This window comes from Lolium perenne, chromosome 2, assembly GCF_019359855.2.
Source record: "Lolium perenne isolate Kyuss_39 chromosome 2, Kyuss_2.0, whole genome shotgun sequence".
In the NCBI taxonomy this organism is placed as follows: domain Eukaryota; kingdom Viridiplantae; phylum Streptophyta; class Magnoliopsida; order Poales; family Poaceae; genus Lolium; species Lolium perenne.
Window position 1 is genome coordinate 219,638,016 of NC_067245.2, and position 17,140 is coordinate 219,655,155.

The 17,140-nt window shown below is 41.7% G+C and overlaps 2 protein-coding genes and 1 long non-coding RNA gene across 12 annotated transcripts; 2 read left to right on the forward strand and 1 right to left on the reverse strand.

Moving 5' to 3' along the window:
* The first annotated feature begins 2,445 nt into the window (after positions 1 to 2,445).
* LOC127334928 (uncharacterized) lies at positions 2,446 to 5,937 on the forward strand. 8 transcript variants are annotated; one of them, XR_007872536.1, is made up of 4 exons: positions 2,446 to 2,785; positions 2,884 to 3,095; positions 3,695 to 5,415; positions 5,528 to 5,937. It is a non-coding gene; the product is annotated as an uncharacterized lncRNA (long non-coding RNA). The 8 variants fall into 8 exon arrangements; XR_007872534.1 differs by having other exon boundaries at positions 2,884 to 3,058; XR_007872535.1 differs by having other exon boundaries at positions 2,884 to 3,058; positions 3,973 to 5,415.
* A 1,109-nt stretch (positions 5,938 to 7,046) lies between these two features.
* On the forward strand, positions 7,047 to 9,277 carry LOC127334927 (uncharacterized). Of its 3 annotated transcripts, none has more exons than XM_051361489.2 (4): positions 7,114 to 7,626; positions 7,724 to 7,795; positions 7,953 to 8,242; positions 9,064 to 9,277. In XM_051361489.2, exon 3 carries the CDS (start codon positions 8,060 to 8,062, stop codon positions 8,204 to 8,206), a length of 147 nt encoding a protein of 48 aa, XP_051217449.1. In that variant the 5' UTR covers positions 7,114 to 7,626; positions 7,724 to 7,795; positions 7,953 to 8,059; the 3' UTR covers positions 8,207 to 8,242; positions 9,064 to 9,277. The 3 variants fall into 3 exon arrangements, with proteins under 3 accessions (XP_051217444.1, XP_051217449.1, XP_051217448.1); XM_051361488.2 differs by having other exon boundaries at positions 7,117 to 7,626; positions 7,976 to 8,242; XM_051361484.2 differs by lacking the exon at positions 9,064 to 9,277 and having other exon boundaries at positions 7,047 to 7,626; positions 7,976 to 8,062.
* Positions 9,278 to 10,472: 1,195 nt separating this feature from the next.
* LOC127334930 (uncharacterized) lies at positions 10,473 to 16,660 on the reverse strand. Its single transcript, XM_051361491.1, has 10 exons — positions 16,409 to 16,660; positions 15,215 to 15,375; positions 14,898 to 15,070; positions 13,851 to 14,209; positions 13,702 to 13,780; positions 13,261 to 13,598; positions 12,744 to 13,160; positions 12,456 to 12,617; positions 12,289 to 12,377; positions 10,473 to 10,981 (listed from the first exon to the last, which is right to left on the reverse strand). Exons 2-10 carry the CDS (start codon positions 15,325 to 15,327, stop codon positions 10,795 to 10,797), a joined length of 1,917 nt encoding a protein of 638 aa, XP_051217451.1. The 5' UTR covers positions 15,328 to 15,375; positions 16,409 to 16,660; the 3' UTR covers positions 10,473 to 10,794.
* Positions 16,661 to 17,140: the final 480 nt, after the last annotated feature.

The window sequence follows — 17,140 nt, forward strand, 5'->3', positions numbered from 1 at the left end:
TTCAAGAATGCTAGACTAAATTTTATGTACAAATCACCATTTCTTACACCTCAAAATATTTCTAGGCACCTCTCACCAAAAAGACAAATTGTTGCCGATTCAGCTGGAAGCGGACAAAATTTGAACTACAGGTGCATGATTGTTTGCCCTTAACTTTTTAAAAATATTATTTTTAGGTTCACAACTATTTATTTTATCATAGATCTACAAAGAGTTATAAAAATTATGCATCTAGGTTAGAAAGTTTATGCCTGCTGCTTTGGCCGCATTTTGAATCGAGCACAACTAATTTAAAAGAAATCAAAAAAATGTGAAACCTTCGCACTACATCATCTTATGTTACTTAGTTTCTAGAAAAAAATATAAAACTTGCCGTATCGCAATTTGTTTTAGGAAAACCTTCTCAGAAATGACCTACGATGTACAAAGTTCTATGGTTTTCAGGTCAAATGAGCTAGGACATGACCTAAACCATGGCATAGTTTGTCGAACTGAGCTCATATTGCGCACACACGTCTGTATTCATATGGGAAGAAATGTTGTTTTGGGGGAATTTTATTGTCTTTGCACAAAAAATCCATTTTTAATTAGCGAGCGCAAAAAGCAGGGTTTTTTGTGAAGCACCTACCAAGAAACCATTCCAAAATTGCACCACCTAAATTTTCAAGAATGCTAGACTAAATTGTATGTACAAATCACCAACTTCTTGCACCTCAAAATATTTCTAGGCACCTGTCACCAAAAATACAAATTGTTGCCGATTCAGCTAGAAGCGGACAAAATTTAAACTACAGGTGCATGATTGTTTGCCCTTAATTTTTTGAAAAAATTATTTTTAGGTTCACAACTATCTATTTCATCATAGATCATGCATCTAAGTTAGAAAGTTCATGCCCGCTGTTTTAGCCGCATTTTGAATCGAGCACAACTAATTTAAAAAAAAAATCAAAAAAATGTGAAACCTTCGCATTACATCATCTTATGTTACTTAGTTTGTAGGAAAAATAAAAAACTTTGTGTATCGCAAAAAATAGAAATGCGCTACGCCGAGGGTGGCCGTTGGCGTAGAGGGTAGGTGTGACGTCACGTGCTTGGGGCTGTCGGCGTTTCGGCCCATTCCTGTATTGAAATAGCCTTTCGCTTCGCCTTATAAATAAAGCAACCACATCCATACAAGATTCAAGTACAAGCATAAAAGGAACTACCGACCAACAAAAGATTCGCTGGGACCACAACACATCATGCCCGGAAAAGAGAAAACAAGCGATGCAGCCATAGAGGTTCTTGAGGAGAGGTTCTTCAGGTGGACGTTCTGAAGTTGTACAGTTGGACATGAGCTTGAGCTGTATTCTTCCAGATTATTAATAACTATATTAAAGCTGATCCCATTTGCTAAAATTTCAGCCGTTTAGGTACTGTAGATGGTAGCTTTTCATCCAATTATAACTTGACACGGCAGAGATTTTCACTATAGATAAACTCAGTAGGATACACGGTTACTTCATCGTGCTTTTCTGGTGCCTTCTCCTGTGTTCCAGTTCGGTCAAAATAAGCGGCGCTGCTGTCCCACCGCCAAACGAGGAGCTCCACAAGTCAAAAAAAGAAGGCTACAGGCTCTGGTGGGGAACAGATGGCTCTCGGATGTGGATCTGGAGCTATCCTTGGAGGGGTACACGCAGTGCATACGACTATGGGAGGAGATCGATGCTGTGCCACGTAATGATCAGGACCCGACCACTTCTCTTGGATTGGCTCAGCGTCAGGGGAGTATAACTCCAAGGATACCTACAGGTTACTTTGCCAAGGCTCCATAGGCTTCAACATGCATGAGGCGATCTGGGCATCTTTTGCCCCTCTCAAATGCAAGATTTTTGCATGGCTCGCCCTTCGGTATCGCTTGTGGACTTCAGATCGGAGGCTTCGCCATGGGTTACAGGATCACGTCGACCCCTGCTTACTCTGTCTTCAGGCGGACGACACGGTCGATCATGTGATCATGCAGTGTCCATATGCCCGCCAAACTTGGTTCGGCTGCCTCACAGCTGCGGGCCTAAACATCACGGAGCCATCTATAGAGAGTAAGCTGGAGCCTTGGTGGGAGGAGGCAAGGAGGTTGGTCCGGAGGAAAGACAGAAAAAGTTTCGATACCATGGTCATCCTTACAGCTTGGAGGATATGGAAGCAGCGCAATTCGAGGGTTTTTGGTAATAGGGCGGAGCAATGCAACACGTACGAGCTGCTTAAGAGAATCACGGAGGAGTTTGAACTCTGGAAAAGGGCGAGAGTAGGAGGGAGATCCTTGATGCCGCGAGAGTAGGCTATATGGGTTGGGGTGGAGTTTGCCAAGACATATTGTCCGCAATATGATCTTGGCCTCTTGTATATGTAAAACTTTGCTATCTTCTATAAAATTTTGGTACGCCCCTCGAAAAAAAGAAAAGAAAAGAAGGCTACAGACGAGTCTCTTTCCCCATTCTCTCAACTTCCAGGTCCAATTCCGCAACGCAATCCACTGCCGTGGCCGTCGATCTCTACGCCCTGGCCGGTCCTCCTCCTCCTTATTCCCTATCTCCATGGCCGCCCTTGGGAGTCACCTACTGGTGCGCCCCACCTCCGTGCACCTTCCATGGCCAGGCCGCCGCCGGACCTGATGCGGTCGATGTCCGCCGCCGGTCCTGCTCGACAACCGGAAGGTTTGGTCCTTCTCGCCTTAGGTACAGAGAAATCTGCGGTTGCCCTCCACGGTGGCGTGGGCAACCATGCACTACGCGTCCTCGGCCCCCAGGTACCCGCCCCTTATGCTCCTCTTTGTCCCGTTCATCTTCTCCCTCTGGCTTCTTTACTGTTTTCGCTTACTGTGGTTCTGTTCATCTTCTTCTTCAGCACAATATAGGGTATAGTTTGCGTGTCTGAAACATATGATGTACCGCAGAGGAGGAGGTGCATCGGCAGGTTCAAGTGGGTCACGCTCTGGATTGGCGGTGGCATGAGCTCTGACGCTGCGTGAATCATAGACTCGGCAAGCAGCAGCTGGCTTTGGCGAGGAGGGAGAAAGCAGGTCAGTGCCCACGGCTGAGCCTTTTTCCCCTTCCCTGGTTCGTTCCTATTCTTGAGCTTGGCTGTGTATTCGAGGTTTAGTGCCTATTTCTGGATTGGCGGTTTAAATGAGCCCTGTAGATTGTTTGGGGATTGATTTTAAGGTGAGCCATGGGTTCTTAGATCGTACCTATGATAAATTTGGGGGTTTCAGGTTTCCACATAGATCTATCCATCTCTTTCAATCTGCAGGGATATTGTGGTTAAGTAAAATGGTGGAAAAAAGGGAAAATCTGGCCAGTTTGAGAAAAATACATGGATGTCATCATACAGTTATAATGTTCCGAATGGTTTCAGAAACATCTTTGCATTTTCTTCCAATTTGTTAACAATGAAGAGTACGTTCATGTAGACCTGTACTGTTGTTTTTCTTTTTAGTATAGTGAGAGGTATTTATGTCGATTCAGTTGGACTGTTTGTACTTCTTCATTACAGATCCCTGGTAGTGTCCCTTGCAGATTTTGTAATTGACTTTTTCTGATTAGCAGATTATTTTTCACCATCTATGTAGTCCTTTTACATGAAGAATTCATTATTTTGGAGCTTGAGAGATGAACAAGAATTTTAGAGGCAACAATACTGAATATATCTATTGTAGGCCCGTTGAGTGATCAACCTGGCCTCTTTCTTTACAGCAGGTTTCTGTTGCCATTGTTTTCATTGAGGTTTGCAGTCCACCAATCTATTTACCGGGCACAGATGAATCTATTCTGAAGTGTGGAGAGATATCACACTCTTCTTCCTTTTCTGGTACATGGGTGCTTCCAATTGAAGTGCTCATTTGTTTCTTTGAGTATCCATCAGTTATTTGGACCTTCTATGATCTCTGTGTTTACAACTTGATTTCAGTTTACAGAGATTTATTTATGTTTGTAGGCTACTCATATTGATGATTGATGATGTGGCCGGTTGGTATTCTTCCAGTCGTCATCTGGTCACCTCTCCTTCTGGTTTGCGTGCTCTGCCTCGACGTTTGAAGACTTATATCCAGATCAGATACTCTTCGATGTTGTACAACTGCTCCATTAAACGCACACCTCAGCATGCCATTAAAACAGTATACATAAAGGTACCCCACAGAATCACACACATCAAGTTTGTGTTTTCATTGGCAATTTCAAACCATGTTGTCCTCAAACATTTTTGCGGTCTCCAATCAAAGAACAAGAAATATTCATATGTAGCAGGTCATTATTCCCCTTAATAGCCAACTTAACAGGGATTAATGAAAATTTTGTTCACCCGTCTGGGTTATATTTGCGATCAGCCTACTTCAATACCATGTCAAAAGCCTAACATTTGTTGCGCTAATGTCTTTTTACATATGAACATAGATCTGTCATGAAATGTTTGAGTTGGGTTCAAACTTCTTTCTGAATGTCTGATCATAAATCGGCCACATCACCAGGTAGGATGGCATCTCCACTCATTTCAGTGTTCATCATTTGGTCTATCACCAGTGAGACTATCAAATCTTCAATATTAAAGCTTATTCCAAGACTTTGGTTGGTAGTTCTGTAGTTGATCAAGTAGTTTCATCCAGTAGCCTGACTTGGTGTTCTTATTTTTGCAGAAAATGCATGTTGTCAATTAGATTGCAGATTAGAAAGAGCCACTCTCCTTTAGGCCAGCGGTGGTTGCACAAAAAATTCTCTAGGAAACCAAGCAAACTTCCATTATTCCCAACTTTGTTTTGTTCTTTCTGACCTATAACTGAACTAGAGTACTTGATTCTGATCAGTGGGTAGTGTAATTTTTTTTCAACTATTAAATATCTTTAGAAGATGGCCTGCTCCTGTTTTGGAGAGTGTAATGCTCGGTTTGTCTGCTTCTCTGTCTTACTTAGCAGTTAGCAGTGCAGTCACTAAGTAGTCAGTCACTTATGCAATCACCACCGGAAATATCTTGCCTTTTCTTTTTCCCAATTTTGTTTTGTTCTTTCTGACCTATAACTGAACTAGATGACTTGATTCTGATCAACGGGTAGTGTAATTTTTTTCAAGTATTAAGTCCCTTTAGAAGATGACCTACTCCAGTTTTTGAGAGTGTAATGCTCGGTTTGTCTGCTTCTCTGTCTCTTACTTAGCAGTGCAATCACTTATTAGTCAGTCACTTATGCAACCACCACTGGAAATATTTCCTCTTCATTATCAAGATCATGATTTATAGTGTGATTCTTCTGTAGTGCCGGTGAACTAAGCGGGTTTGATGAACACATGTTGGTGTTGTTGCAGGTTAAGAGTTTTAGTGTCAGATGAGGGAATTGGATAGCTCCTACATGTTCGTTGTTTCTTAAGTGTGGATGTTTCTTAAGTGCAGGTATTTCAGTCTCCAGAATTTGGCAGATATTCGTATCCTTATAGTGATCTTGCTGAATATTCAAAGAGATAAAGATTGCACATTACTTCGGCTGATTTTTTATTCTCGATAGTGATGGATATATACTATATACATGTAAAGGTAACTCAAAGGATCACACGTGAACTTCATAATTTCGTTGGCAGCTTCAAGAAAAGCAACCTACATCTCAACTGGGACCTTCCGATCTTCAATATAGACTTCCAAGTGTTCTGTTGTTTTGATCAGCTCAGCGGACATCTAACGACATTTTGGTTCCATGACTCCATGAGGCCTCCTACTCTTTGCATGTTTTATGCAAAGTGCAACGAGTTTAGGCTGCACAAGATGTACATGCAAATGTGGTCATATTCTCAAAAGTTCAAGCATAGGATTTCTTAGCTCTTCTGATAGAAGGGTTGATTGACAGAAAACTAAGCCTCACTTTCTGTATAAAATGTACTGGTTCTTTCTTTTTGCAATATAGAACAGTAGCTAACCAAACCATTGTCCATTGCAAGAAGCATATATGCCTCTCGGTTTTTGTTGTAAAATAGTTAAGCTGGCAGACTATTCGTTACATCAAACTACCAAAGGTAGGCACAACGCTGTCAGATCAAGCGACCACAACAGTTCACAGACAACACAGCTGTGCTCTCGACCATTATTGCGTTGCAACACCAACAAAGGGAACACTCTATCTCAGCTCATAATTCTTGCTTAATTAAACGATGATGCTACAGACCTCTTACAGCAATTGATACCTCTTCACGGGCGCGGCGTGACGCCGCGCCAAAACTTCCTAGTCACTATTTAGGGTAAATCCAGTACTGTCGACGAGAGTAGCCTGCCATTACTAGGTTTTTTTTTGCACAAGACGAACTATGTGAGGTGGTGCAAAGTTTTTTGGCAATGAACACATGTTCGAGAGCTGGCCATTAGCTGTTTGGCCTGACAAATTGCTGGCTGGTTTTATCCTACTTTGGACATCTGCTAATCTAGGTTGGAACTTTGTTTGTATTGTTCAGAGTGTTTCACACGCATTTGTTAAAGAGTTTTCTAATGAATGTTGGAAAAGTTAACCATGTTTTTTGTTCGTATATTTCTTCGGCATGACTATACCATACATGTACGGGAAAGGCAATTGTGCAACGCTGCTATGGTTTATCGTCACTGCTACGTAGAAAAGGTTCATGTTTCCTCTGGTTGATGACACTGGCAGCACATTGTGAATTGTTGCTCTGCTTGCCTACGAATTCCTATCTACAATTACAGATAGCAATAACGTGGCATAATATGGCGCATCTACGATACAAAAATAGATGAATAAATTACTTTAGTTAGTTAGTTAATCTGTTTACAAATTGGGATACTTTCTAGTAGTAGTAGTACATCTGATGCGTTGTTTTCAATGAATTAGGGACTAGCCAATCAAACTACTACTGTATAATAATGCACATGGTTGCCCAAAAGAATAGTGCTATCCGTCTTGACAACCAAACAGCTCGCGTCATCAAATCTCGACCGAAATCTGACAACGAAGATTGCACATGGGATAAACTAAGGAGTCGAGAATTTTCTAGAACTTGCCCCTCTTCTGCAGCTGACTCCATCTGTGGTCTTGTTACAGCGCTACATGTCACTGTCAAGAGATACACCTCGCTTGTACGCGAAATTATGGATCGAAATCCGTGTCTCCTAATCACTTGGTGACGCACTTGTCCAAATCCAAATCCTCCTGCCTCACTAATCTTGTACTAATCCAGCTGAAAAATGATTGGATAAAGCTTTCCCCTTTTTATCCGTCCGGTGGCGAGGGTCCCAGGTGACCATCTCCAGTTTGTTCATGTGTGGTAGGTGTGCTTCTTGAACAGCCTACTTGGTTGGATTCGACAGCGACAGATGATGTGGAATGGAAGATGGGAAAAAGCAAGAAGAAAACCGCTGCTTAGTTAGTTGCCTGCTAATCAAGGAACTGCTGGTGGTGGAGCTGCTGAATGCCAGCAGGGTGCCCTACGTCTGGTGGCACAGTTGTGCTTCTCCATCAACTCCAGACGTGTGCCTTCTCTTCCATTTTCTAAGAGAAAAAACATTCTACTTGTTGGCAAGTGCTTCCTGCCTCTGTTCAAAGATTTCAGCTTTGGTTGGCAAGTGCGAGACGCAAAGGACAAGAAAGGTAGAAGAAGAAAGGAGGTAGCGAAATGACTCCTCATCTCTATTTAATCTAGTTACCCTTGTTGAAATATGATTGATGCCCCCACATGATCCTAATTCCTTGCCATGGTTGAAGCTTCGGCGCTGCTGGTTGGAGGTTGCTCCGGTTCTCGCATGCTCAATACCCTTCCAGGTCAGGCATCAAAAGGTAAAGCGCTAATTATTCTTCTTCTTTTCCTCTTCCCTAGTTGATTTGTTTCCATTATCACCCTGATGAAATTGAAGCGATTTTTGCGCACCGGGAAGACCCAATCTTTGCTCGCCACCATGAGATTCTCTCGGCTCACTGATGTTTTTATGATCAGATTTTGGTCCCTGCAACCTGCAGGCTAGGTGTTTGTGGAATTGCCTCCTTCAATCGCAACAGCAGCAGAGCGTAGGCTAAAGGGGAAAGGAGGACAGGGAAACCAGGATGGCCATGCCGTGGGGGCTCGCGGCGCACATAGTGGACATGGTGTGGGCGGTCCTCGCCGGGTGGGTGTCGACGTGCCTGGTAGTCGCCAACGAGATAGCCCGCGCCATGCGGGGTGGGGAGATTGGCCCCTTCATTGTGGGCTGAATCTCATTTGACTTCTCAACTGATTCTTTCATGCAGGTGATCTGCTCCCATTCTTCAACTCTGGTTTCTTTTCTAATGGAAAGCCTGCATAGCATAAAACCTAATGCTTCACCTGAGAATATTGTGGTGCCATGCTATGTCCTTTTCTCCTGCGCAATTTGTGATGTCAAGCGACTGCGAATACCTTTTGCTGATAGCCTATCTGCTCTAGATCCTTAACCACGGGCTACTTGTTGATGGATTCTGAAATTTGGTTTCCATTAGCCATGACTTGTTAGTTTCCGAAAGAACTTTCAGAGGTTATAGATTGTTTCATGGGTAAAGAATGTTAGGACGTTTCAAAAGTATTGTCTACATTCCAAGTCTGCTTCCATGGCTAAAGTAGGTAAGAGAACTTTTCAAAACTATTGACTGTGTTTCAAGTATTTTTGTTTCCATTGTAAAGGGTGTCAGACCAAGGGAGCAACAGGCCTGACTGTAGGTCTGTTTTGTCCTGAAAATAAATGGCATTGCTGTAATCATCCCTGATCAACCTGAACTCCCGAATAAACACTTCCCTGATACTATATTAGATCTTCAGACTCTCAGTGGCAGTAGCTGGAATAGCCTATTCCTGAAGATCATTAGCTTGTAGGCTTATGATAAAGATTTTTGTTGTGCCGAGCTTTGTTCCATATGTGTTTTGACCTTCGAGCCTAATTCCCTTTCTGTCTTGTCAATTGATTTCGTTATGCTTGCCTGATCAATACCTTCTTGTTTATGTGTAAAAAAGGGTATGGTTGCTATAGTAATTATTTTCGCCTATTGCTTATTATGCTTTTCATCAGTTGATCTGATGAGCTCATTCTTTATTGCAGATAGTTTTCGTTTGGAACATCCTGCCCATTGATACATTTTGGGTATTATAATGTACAGAGTCCATAAATCTCGATTAGTGTTGAACTGAACGACGGCCATCAACAGAAGTCACAGGCTCTAGATGATGATTTTTTTTTCTGTTCTGTATGATAATCCTGTAAATTTTGTACCATTGCATAAGAACAATAATGTTATGTCCTTTTTCCCCTTCTATTCATGGGTGTTGAACTAGTTTTTGGCATCCAAACAATCTGCTGCATCGATTGCAACTCTGAAGAAATATTGGAGAACTCTCCAAGTATCAGGTTGCTTGGAGGACTCTACTGATGTAAGCAACAAGGATAACTACATGTATTTTCAGGACATATAATGCACTTTGTTATTGCCATGAAAGGGTATGGCACTGCATGCTAAAACAAAATTAATTTCAGAGTAGCAAATTGTTTTGAGACATGGCTGAATTTTCTATTTACAGTATGGGCGTAGAACTGAATCAACTGGTGTTAAATCTGCTTTATCCGTTGCAATCCTATGTCCGGGAAAACTAGAAAGAGAGTAGAAAAAAAATTCAGATGGCAGAGATAGATCATAAATATTGGTTACTAAATCAGAAATAAGCAGATGTGATTGCACAAATCAGAAATAAGCAATCCGTCCAAAGGACAGCCTGAATCAGAATTTGCACAGGCTGTACGAGTTTAGGCACCTAAGCGACGACTCTCAAATGTCTCCTCTGGGGCACAGTACCCAACAGTTCTCAGAAACGAACCACACAGAAACATCTGTGTTCCTCACTCCAAAACTGAACATCGATCATGACAGAGGCAAAAATGATTATTTCTGTTTTCGTATAAATCAAGCTATAGGCAAAGAAAGAACGCCCAAGCAACACCACGTACAATAACCAATATCCATTTGTGCACACTGGCTGGGTTTTCACACTGGCTGGGTTTTCCAACACAGATATCAAGTGAATAAATAACACTGCAATTAGCAGCAATTTTTATAATAAAACCATTGCGTACATATCTTTGATCACTCCCTTCTTCAGCTTTTGTGATGGTGGTGGTGGCAATGCTTAGATTTCTTCTCGTCTTTTCTCTCCTTTCTCTTTTTTTTCTCCAATTTCTTGTCTTTTCTATTCGTTTGTCTGAGCAGTGCGAGTTAAAATCTGAATTACAGAAACTGCAGGGCCTGCACCACGACCTGGCCAACGCTGCTCGGCCTCTTCCCGTCTTCAAGCGAGCACACCAGTACTCTCCGGTGTAGGATTCATTCATCCAGGTTTGTTTAGGAGTACCAGTCTGGCAATACAGATTGGCCATCACCATAGCTCTCGGCACATTACACATTGAACAAAAGCTGACCCTCGTAAAGCACAAACAGCGATTTCTTTTTGACACTCGCAGGAACAACTTTTTTGTGATGGATAACAGATGAAATAAGTACTGCAGTTGTAAAAGGACATTGAGATCGAATCCATGAAATAAATACTGCATTTGTTGCCTATGAACAGGTTCCTACCTACCGAATACCCATTTCAGTACCAGCTTTAAAGCCTCAAATCTACCAACTGCAACTCTTGCTAAGACGGGGTCAATTTACTGGCAGCTTGAGTTCCACTGCCTTTGTGTCCAAAATTTGGGCGCAAGAGAGTCTTCTTGACAGACTCCTCCTGTCAGGAACCCCAAAATTAACCCCTACCACACAGGAGGTAGCCTATCTATCAACTAAACAGCTCGATTTTCTTTCCACCTGTTTCTCTTTGAAACAGGTTTCCATGCGTTGACATAATCGAGGAATGACACAGAAGAGCCGTCCTTTGGTTGAGCGTGTACACGAGAGGAACGTCGCAACACAGCCTCTTCTAGTAACATCTTCTGTGTGACCTCCTTCAATCTCTTCTCCAGAGCATTACTATCAGACAACAAAAGAAAACAAATTAGTTGATCAATAAGTGCAAAGATTTTACCGGACTTGACTATACACAATTAATATTAGAACCTAAGAGCGTTGCCATATACCGATCAAGTCATATAGAACTTAGCCAAAATTTATTTCATGTTTGATAACAAAGAAACATGTCCATACATTCATATATAAAAACTCGACATGAACATACTTATTCAATTGAAGACACAAAAATGTACAAGTGAAGTAAATAACTCTTCACTGCGAGTTGTGTGGCCTATAAAACAGTTTTTCCATGAAGAAGAAAAAACATTTCATGGTCAGAAGCACACTGGCCTTTTTCTTTTTGGGATTTCCAACGTTTGACATTGGTAACTCCAGATCCTCTCTAACTAATAAGACATCTATCCTACCAAAGTTCGGGACCAAAGGGCGTCATTTTGGCCCTGAACCAGTTCTTCCAACAAAAACAGGTCCACGTGGTCTGATCAGTTCTCAGCAATATAGTAAACTGTGGTGCCAAGTTTCTTCCAGGTTCAAAACGGGAATGGTGTTTTGGCACCCAGGACCCCTCCCGGTTTTTAAATTTTATTTTAAATACACTTTTAAAATGTTGAAAAGTTCAGATATAAAATTCAATAGGTACATCTCAAAGTTCTACACGTTTACAAAGTGGTTCCACGGAAAATCAACATTTTTACTGTCGTGTGTAAAAAAGACAAATTTTGGTGTAAAAAAAGCTATGCATGTGACTTTTTTTGTCTTTTTCACAAGTCACAAAAAATGTCGGTTTTTCGCAAAACTTGCTGTACGCACGTAGAATGTCGATACGTAATCACGAAATTTTTTGTTCGAATATTTTTGACATTTCAAAATGTTTTTCCACTGGCAGGAGTATATGCTCCCATGTGCCGAATTGAGTTTCTGGTTCAAAACGCAATAGAAAATTGGTTGCTTAAAATAACAGTTTCAACAATAGGACCATATATATCATCACAAAAAAATATAATTGCTCCAAACAACAAAACCACCATCACTCACACTGGTCTAACAGACCAATCTAAGCCTGCCAATCTACTGGTATGATGTGCAATGTTTATTAAAGCAAGGTCAAAATAGGACAATATTATAAAATATACCAGAAAAGAAATATAAATAAATTCAAGTTATAAGGCTGCGGATATAAAATGTGATGATTCGCACTTCCTACTGTCGACTATCTCTCGCTTCTCTTACAAGAATGGAATTCACAACACTACAAAACAAAGTCCAACAGTACGAAATAAATTTGAGGATATACTTCAGTTGCATACCTTATCTTCTCGTAGAACTTTTCAAGTTGTTGTTTGAGTGCTCTCTCCCTTATGCCTTTAATGTTTAAAGACCCAACGAGCGCAGCAAGCTGTTCCAAATTTAACATAAAAATGGTTATAGCTAGAAAAGTAAAGCAAAGAGATTGATACAATTGCAAAACAATCACCTCTTCCTTGGTGCTATAGTACCCCCATTCTTTGGAATCTGCACTTTCGACAAAAATTCTTCCTTCGCGTCTAAAAAACCAATACCTGTTATATAACCTGTCTTTTCCCAGAGGACTAGTCCTAACTGATTGGTCCAGCATTTCTTTTGCAAGATGCCTCCTCTACAAAGAAATAAGCAAAGAGAAGCACTGTCATGAACAGACTCAACAGAGACATGCATGTAACAGGTCCGCAAAAAAGTTCACATGGATTAAAACTTTAAGAGGTATACAGATATAGGTTCCCACCAGATACAATTTACCATCTTCATTTTTGCTAGGAGCATTTTCCTTCTCCTTCCCTTCTTTTGCCACAAGCTGACCATTAACACTCTCGTTGCCATCTGGTACAGAATCTGTATGATTCATTTCCTTTTCTGTTGCGCCTTCCATGTTCAGCTTCTGCTCTTCTTTATTCTTTCTTGCAGCCTCTCTTTTTTCTGCTACAACTGCTTGTTGCTGATTAATCCGTTCTTCTAATCTCTCTTTAAAAGCAGTAGTTGCAATGGCTTCATCTACCAGTTCCCGCAGAATTTGAAGTTTGACGCCAGTGTCAACAAGACCATAGTGACCCCTTCGCACTGTTGATAGGCTAGGGGAGAAATCGTCTTTACTTGTCATTTCCATGAAATCACATAGATACTCCTTCCAGGTAAGTAAAGATACCTACATACAATACATTCATGTGAACATGTGTGGAACAGAATATGGTACCACTTTGCTGACACTTAAATTTTGAATAATAATAATAAGAAGAAGAAATCACCTTCGATTTTCTCTTCTTGTTCTGGAGAATTGTAAAATAGTCACCTTCATCTTTAATGAGAAAATGGAAAAGTGCGGTATGTATTTCCACAATAAGAACATTACTTTCTTTGTGGCAAATTGCATTCTCCAGATCTGAGAGGGAAAATGGTGACAAGCATAATAGCCTCCCAAAAGACATGCAGAAATCCCAGACCATCAGGAGATCTCCCACAGAATATAAAGGCACTTTGAAATCTGTAGATGTTGGGCATCTCTTTGATAAAACAGGGTCATCTGCTGCAGGCTTTACTAAAAGATCATCAATTGGGTATTTAACTGGCACTAGTTGTTCCTCATCTGAAAGTCATATGGAAAGTGACAATAAGAAGCTTGGCAAAAGTGTAGTACATTCAAAACCATGTTAACATATGAAGTGATGGCATGAATATCTGCTCAATACCTTGTTTCAACCTTTTCCTGGCATCTTCCAGGGTCCCATTCTCTAGTCTTTTCCTCGTTTTGGGCAATCCTTCACCATTCTGTAAGCCATGATGTCTTAGGATCATAATAATAAGAAAGATAATAAAGGAAACAAGGAAAGATTGTTACCATCATGCCTTCTGGAGGCTCAGTGGGTATGCCATATTTCTTTGCAAGACTCGTATGTACAATCCATGGAGAGTTTTGCGAAGTTGATTCCCTGATAAAAAGCTTCAGCATATTACGACCAGAAGGTGCTTTCTTGCGAATTAGATCATCAGCTCTGAGGACTGAAGTGCTGATAACTGCATTCTCTTTATCAGTCCAGCCCACCTCATAGCTTGTGGTGTTACCAGAGCCTATAACCTTCAGAATCTTGCAAGCAGCATCCGAACCATCTTTTTTGGCATGTAATTCTAATCCTTCAAACAGATCCTCTTGCAGACGGCCATAAATCTTATTGACAAGGTCAGTTAAGCTAAGAGTACCTGAAGCGAATATAGCAGAAAATTACAGTCTATTAAAAGATATAACAAAAATGTTCTCAAAAGCAAATACTTTGCATTCTTTCACAGAATAAAATACCAAGAGCATATCAACATCAAAAACACAAGTGAATAGTTTGGAGCATCATGAAACAATGCCCCACACCAAATTACTAACAGTATGTACACATGACAGATCTAACTAAATGGCAGTAAATCTATATGAGACGGGTCATTGGTAGCATGGATAGATTGCAAGTTCTGAATTGAAAATTTATTACAGTGCACTGGACACAGAAAATGAGAAAATCACATGTGATGCATCATTGAAGGACAACATGTAATCAATTTTATCCAGAAAGATCCGTGAACAATCCAACAGAAAACACATGCCAGAGAGCAGGGCTTGTCAATGGATATAAGGAAAATCTCAAACCTGAAATAAATTCCTTATCAGTATAAAATTCTAAACATGCAATGGTTTCACAAACACAAATAATAAACGTTGAATTAACAACATTAGCTCAATGTAACTTAGTCTGAGAAGAACACAACAAAATGCAGTTTTGGCCACAGCCAACAAAGTGCATCCTAAAGAAATACTCTAAGAAATATCACAGGCCTGAAACTTTATAATCATAAGAATAGTATCAATCAATAATGTAATAGTCAGGAAAAGCTTGGCCCCTACTGTATTGAACCATCTGGAGAACAGGAGAGATTAGCTCCCTTGGCAGCTGTTGAGCCTTCTCTGCAGCACGCTGCTCTGAGACCAAAGCTTCCTCATAGGTTAAATTAGATTTTCCAGACACCTTACAAGTCCAAACTCTTCTACGGTAAAGGTTCAACCTATTCAGGTATTCCCTAATCAATAGTCAAGGATACATGCATTTTTCTGCAGCATAATATATATTGCAGGCACAAAAGTCTACAAATTCTCAGATTTTATACGAAATTATTCTTCAGATCAGGTACAAACAATTAACTGCAATATATGTAAGAGGATACTGGTAATCTCGAAATATCTCCTTTGTAAATCGAACTTCAAACACCTTCTCCTTAGGATCCAAGTCCTTTGGCGGGTCTAGTAAGAAGAAAGGCGTCCTCTTGAAGAGAGGCATTAGGTCCTTATAATACAACCTCTACAAAAGGCACAATTCGTCCCGCACCTGCAAAATTTCACAAAGTTACTGCATCTGCATTCTCCTTGAGGAGAAACTCTAAGCTACTAAAATCATACTGCCTAAATGAAGCACGAGCAAGTGAGCAGTTAGTGGAGATTACTGTTAATAGATATATTGGCCCAATTGCCCAACAATTCATGTGTACACTGATAACTTTTTGCGTTTTATTATGCAAGTCATAGAACAGCAAATGGAAAAAGAATAACACTTCAACTGCATCCACTAACTGCGCAAAGTCTTTGTGTTAATCTGTTATATAAAGATTCAAAGCACAATCTGTACAAGCTAATCTTCACTAGAAAAGTTCAGTAATCAGCTAAAGTTCCATCGATGCAGTCGCACATGTATAACAGGACCCGCAGCCCCTAAAATCCAACAAGCAAGAAATTCTGCCGTTTACATCAACAACAAAATGCACTTAAGATTTTGTTGCAGTATCACTTATCAAGGACAAGTTCGACTCTGAACGCAAGGCGCTCATACGCCAAGCTCAACTAACAGTCTCAAGAACCAGGAAAACCCCAAATGCAGAACAATGCACTAGCCATTTGCACCGATCCAACCGCAAGCAGAAATTACAAAGACGAGAATACGGCGGGGAGGGCAGTGTATTTTCTGACAACCACTCTTTCAACACACGGCATGAAAACGCTGCCCTGATCTACAGAATCCAAGAACAAAGAACCTCCCTGAACAAATCAACACCTGTCACACACACCAAGAAATCACCAATTCAGGGGAGAAAGCCCTCCCCACCTAGGGCTCCTGGCGAAAACCCCATTTCGCACTCGTCCTTACCCCGCACCCTAGGATGCGAAAACCGGATGGGCAGCCCCCAAACCCTAGCCCGTCAGGGACCGCGCATGACACATCCCACCGCCCGCCGCCACCTGGGAACCCATCTTGGCGCGAACAGAACCCAAGAACCCATCAAGAACCCGGCAAGATCAGCTGGAGCAGTCGATCCCGCATCGAACCGCGTCGTAAAACACCGAGGGCAACCACTCCGGAGCCTCACCTGCAGGGAGTCCGCCGATACCGAACGGCCGGAGGAGAGGCGGGGCTTGCCGGGGAGCTGCGCGGGGAGGCGGGACTTGCCGTGGGTCGGCGCAGGCGCGCGGCGGCGCGCCGGGAAGCGGCAGCCGGCCACCGGTTTGGCGGCGCGGTGGGGATTTGGCGCTCGCGTTTTGGAGGAGGAGCCGCCGAATGAGGCAGGCAGGCAGGGAAGAGGGAGCGAGCGCCTCGTGGCACTCCTCCTCTGCGAAATGTTTCTTTTCTCAATGAGTTTAGCGGTTTGATGTGGCCAAAGAAACGGACGGTTTCTGGGAGATTCCTCTGTTTGGAGATTTCGTGTCAAGTACCACAACTTTTGTGTTTTTCTGGACCGGCTGAAACTTTGCCACGACCTTCCTTTTTTTGTTTTGCTAAACTTTTGTTTCTCAGTGAACTCTGTTCCAAGAGCGCTAATGTAAGGAGCTTTTCGTTTTGTTAGATTGTATCAAGACGTGTTTTAGTGCGTAGGTTCACTAATTTTGGTTTGTACCTAGTTTTTTTAAAATATCTAAAATATTTTATGGATATAAGGAAGAACTAGAGTCGATGAAGACTCTTTCCCAACGGGGAGATGATGTAGCCCGTCCTATGGACGACACTCTATCAAAACCGTCAATTCTCGCAAGTGGACTAGTCTTGTTGGATGGCCTTGGCGTTGGTGCACCGACCCTACTGCCAAAACAGACCAACCACCACC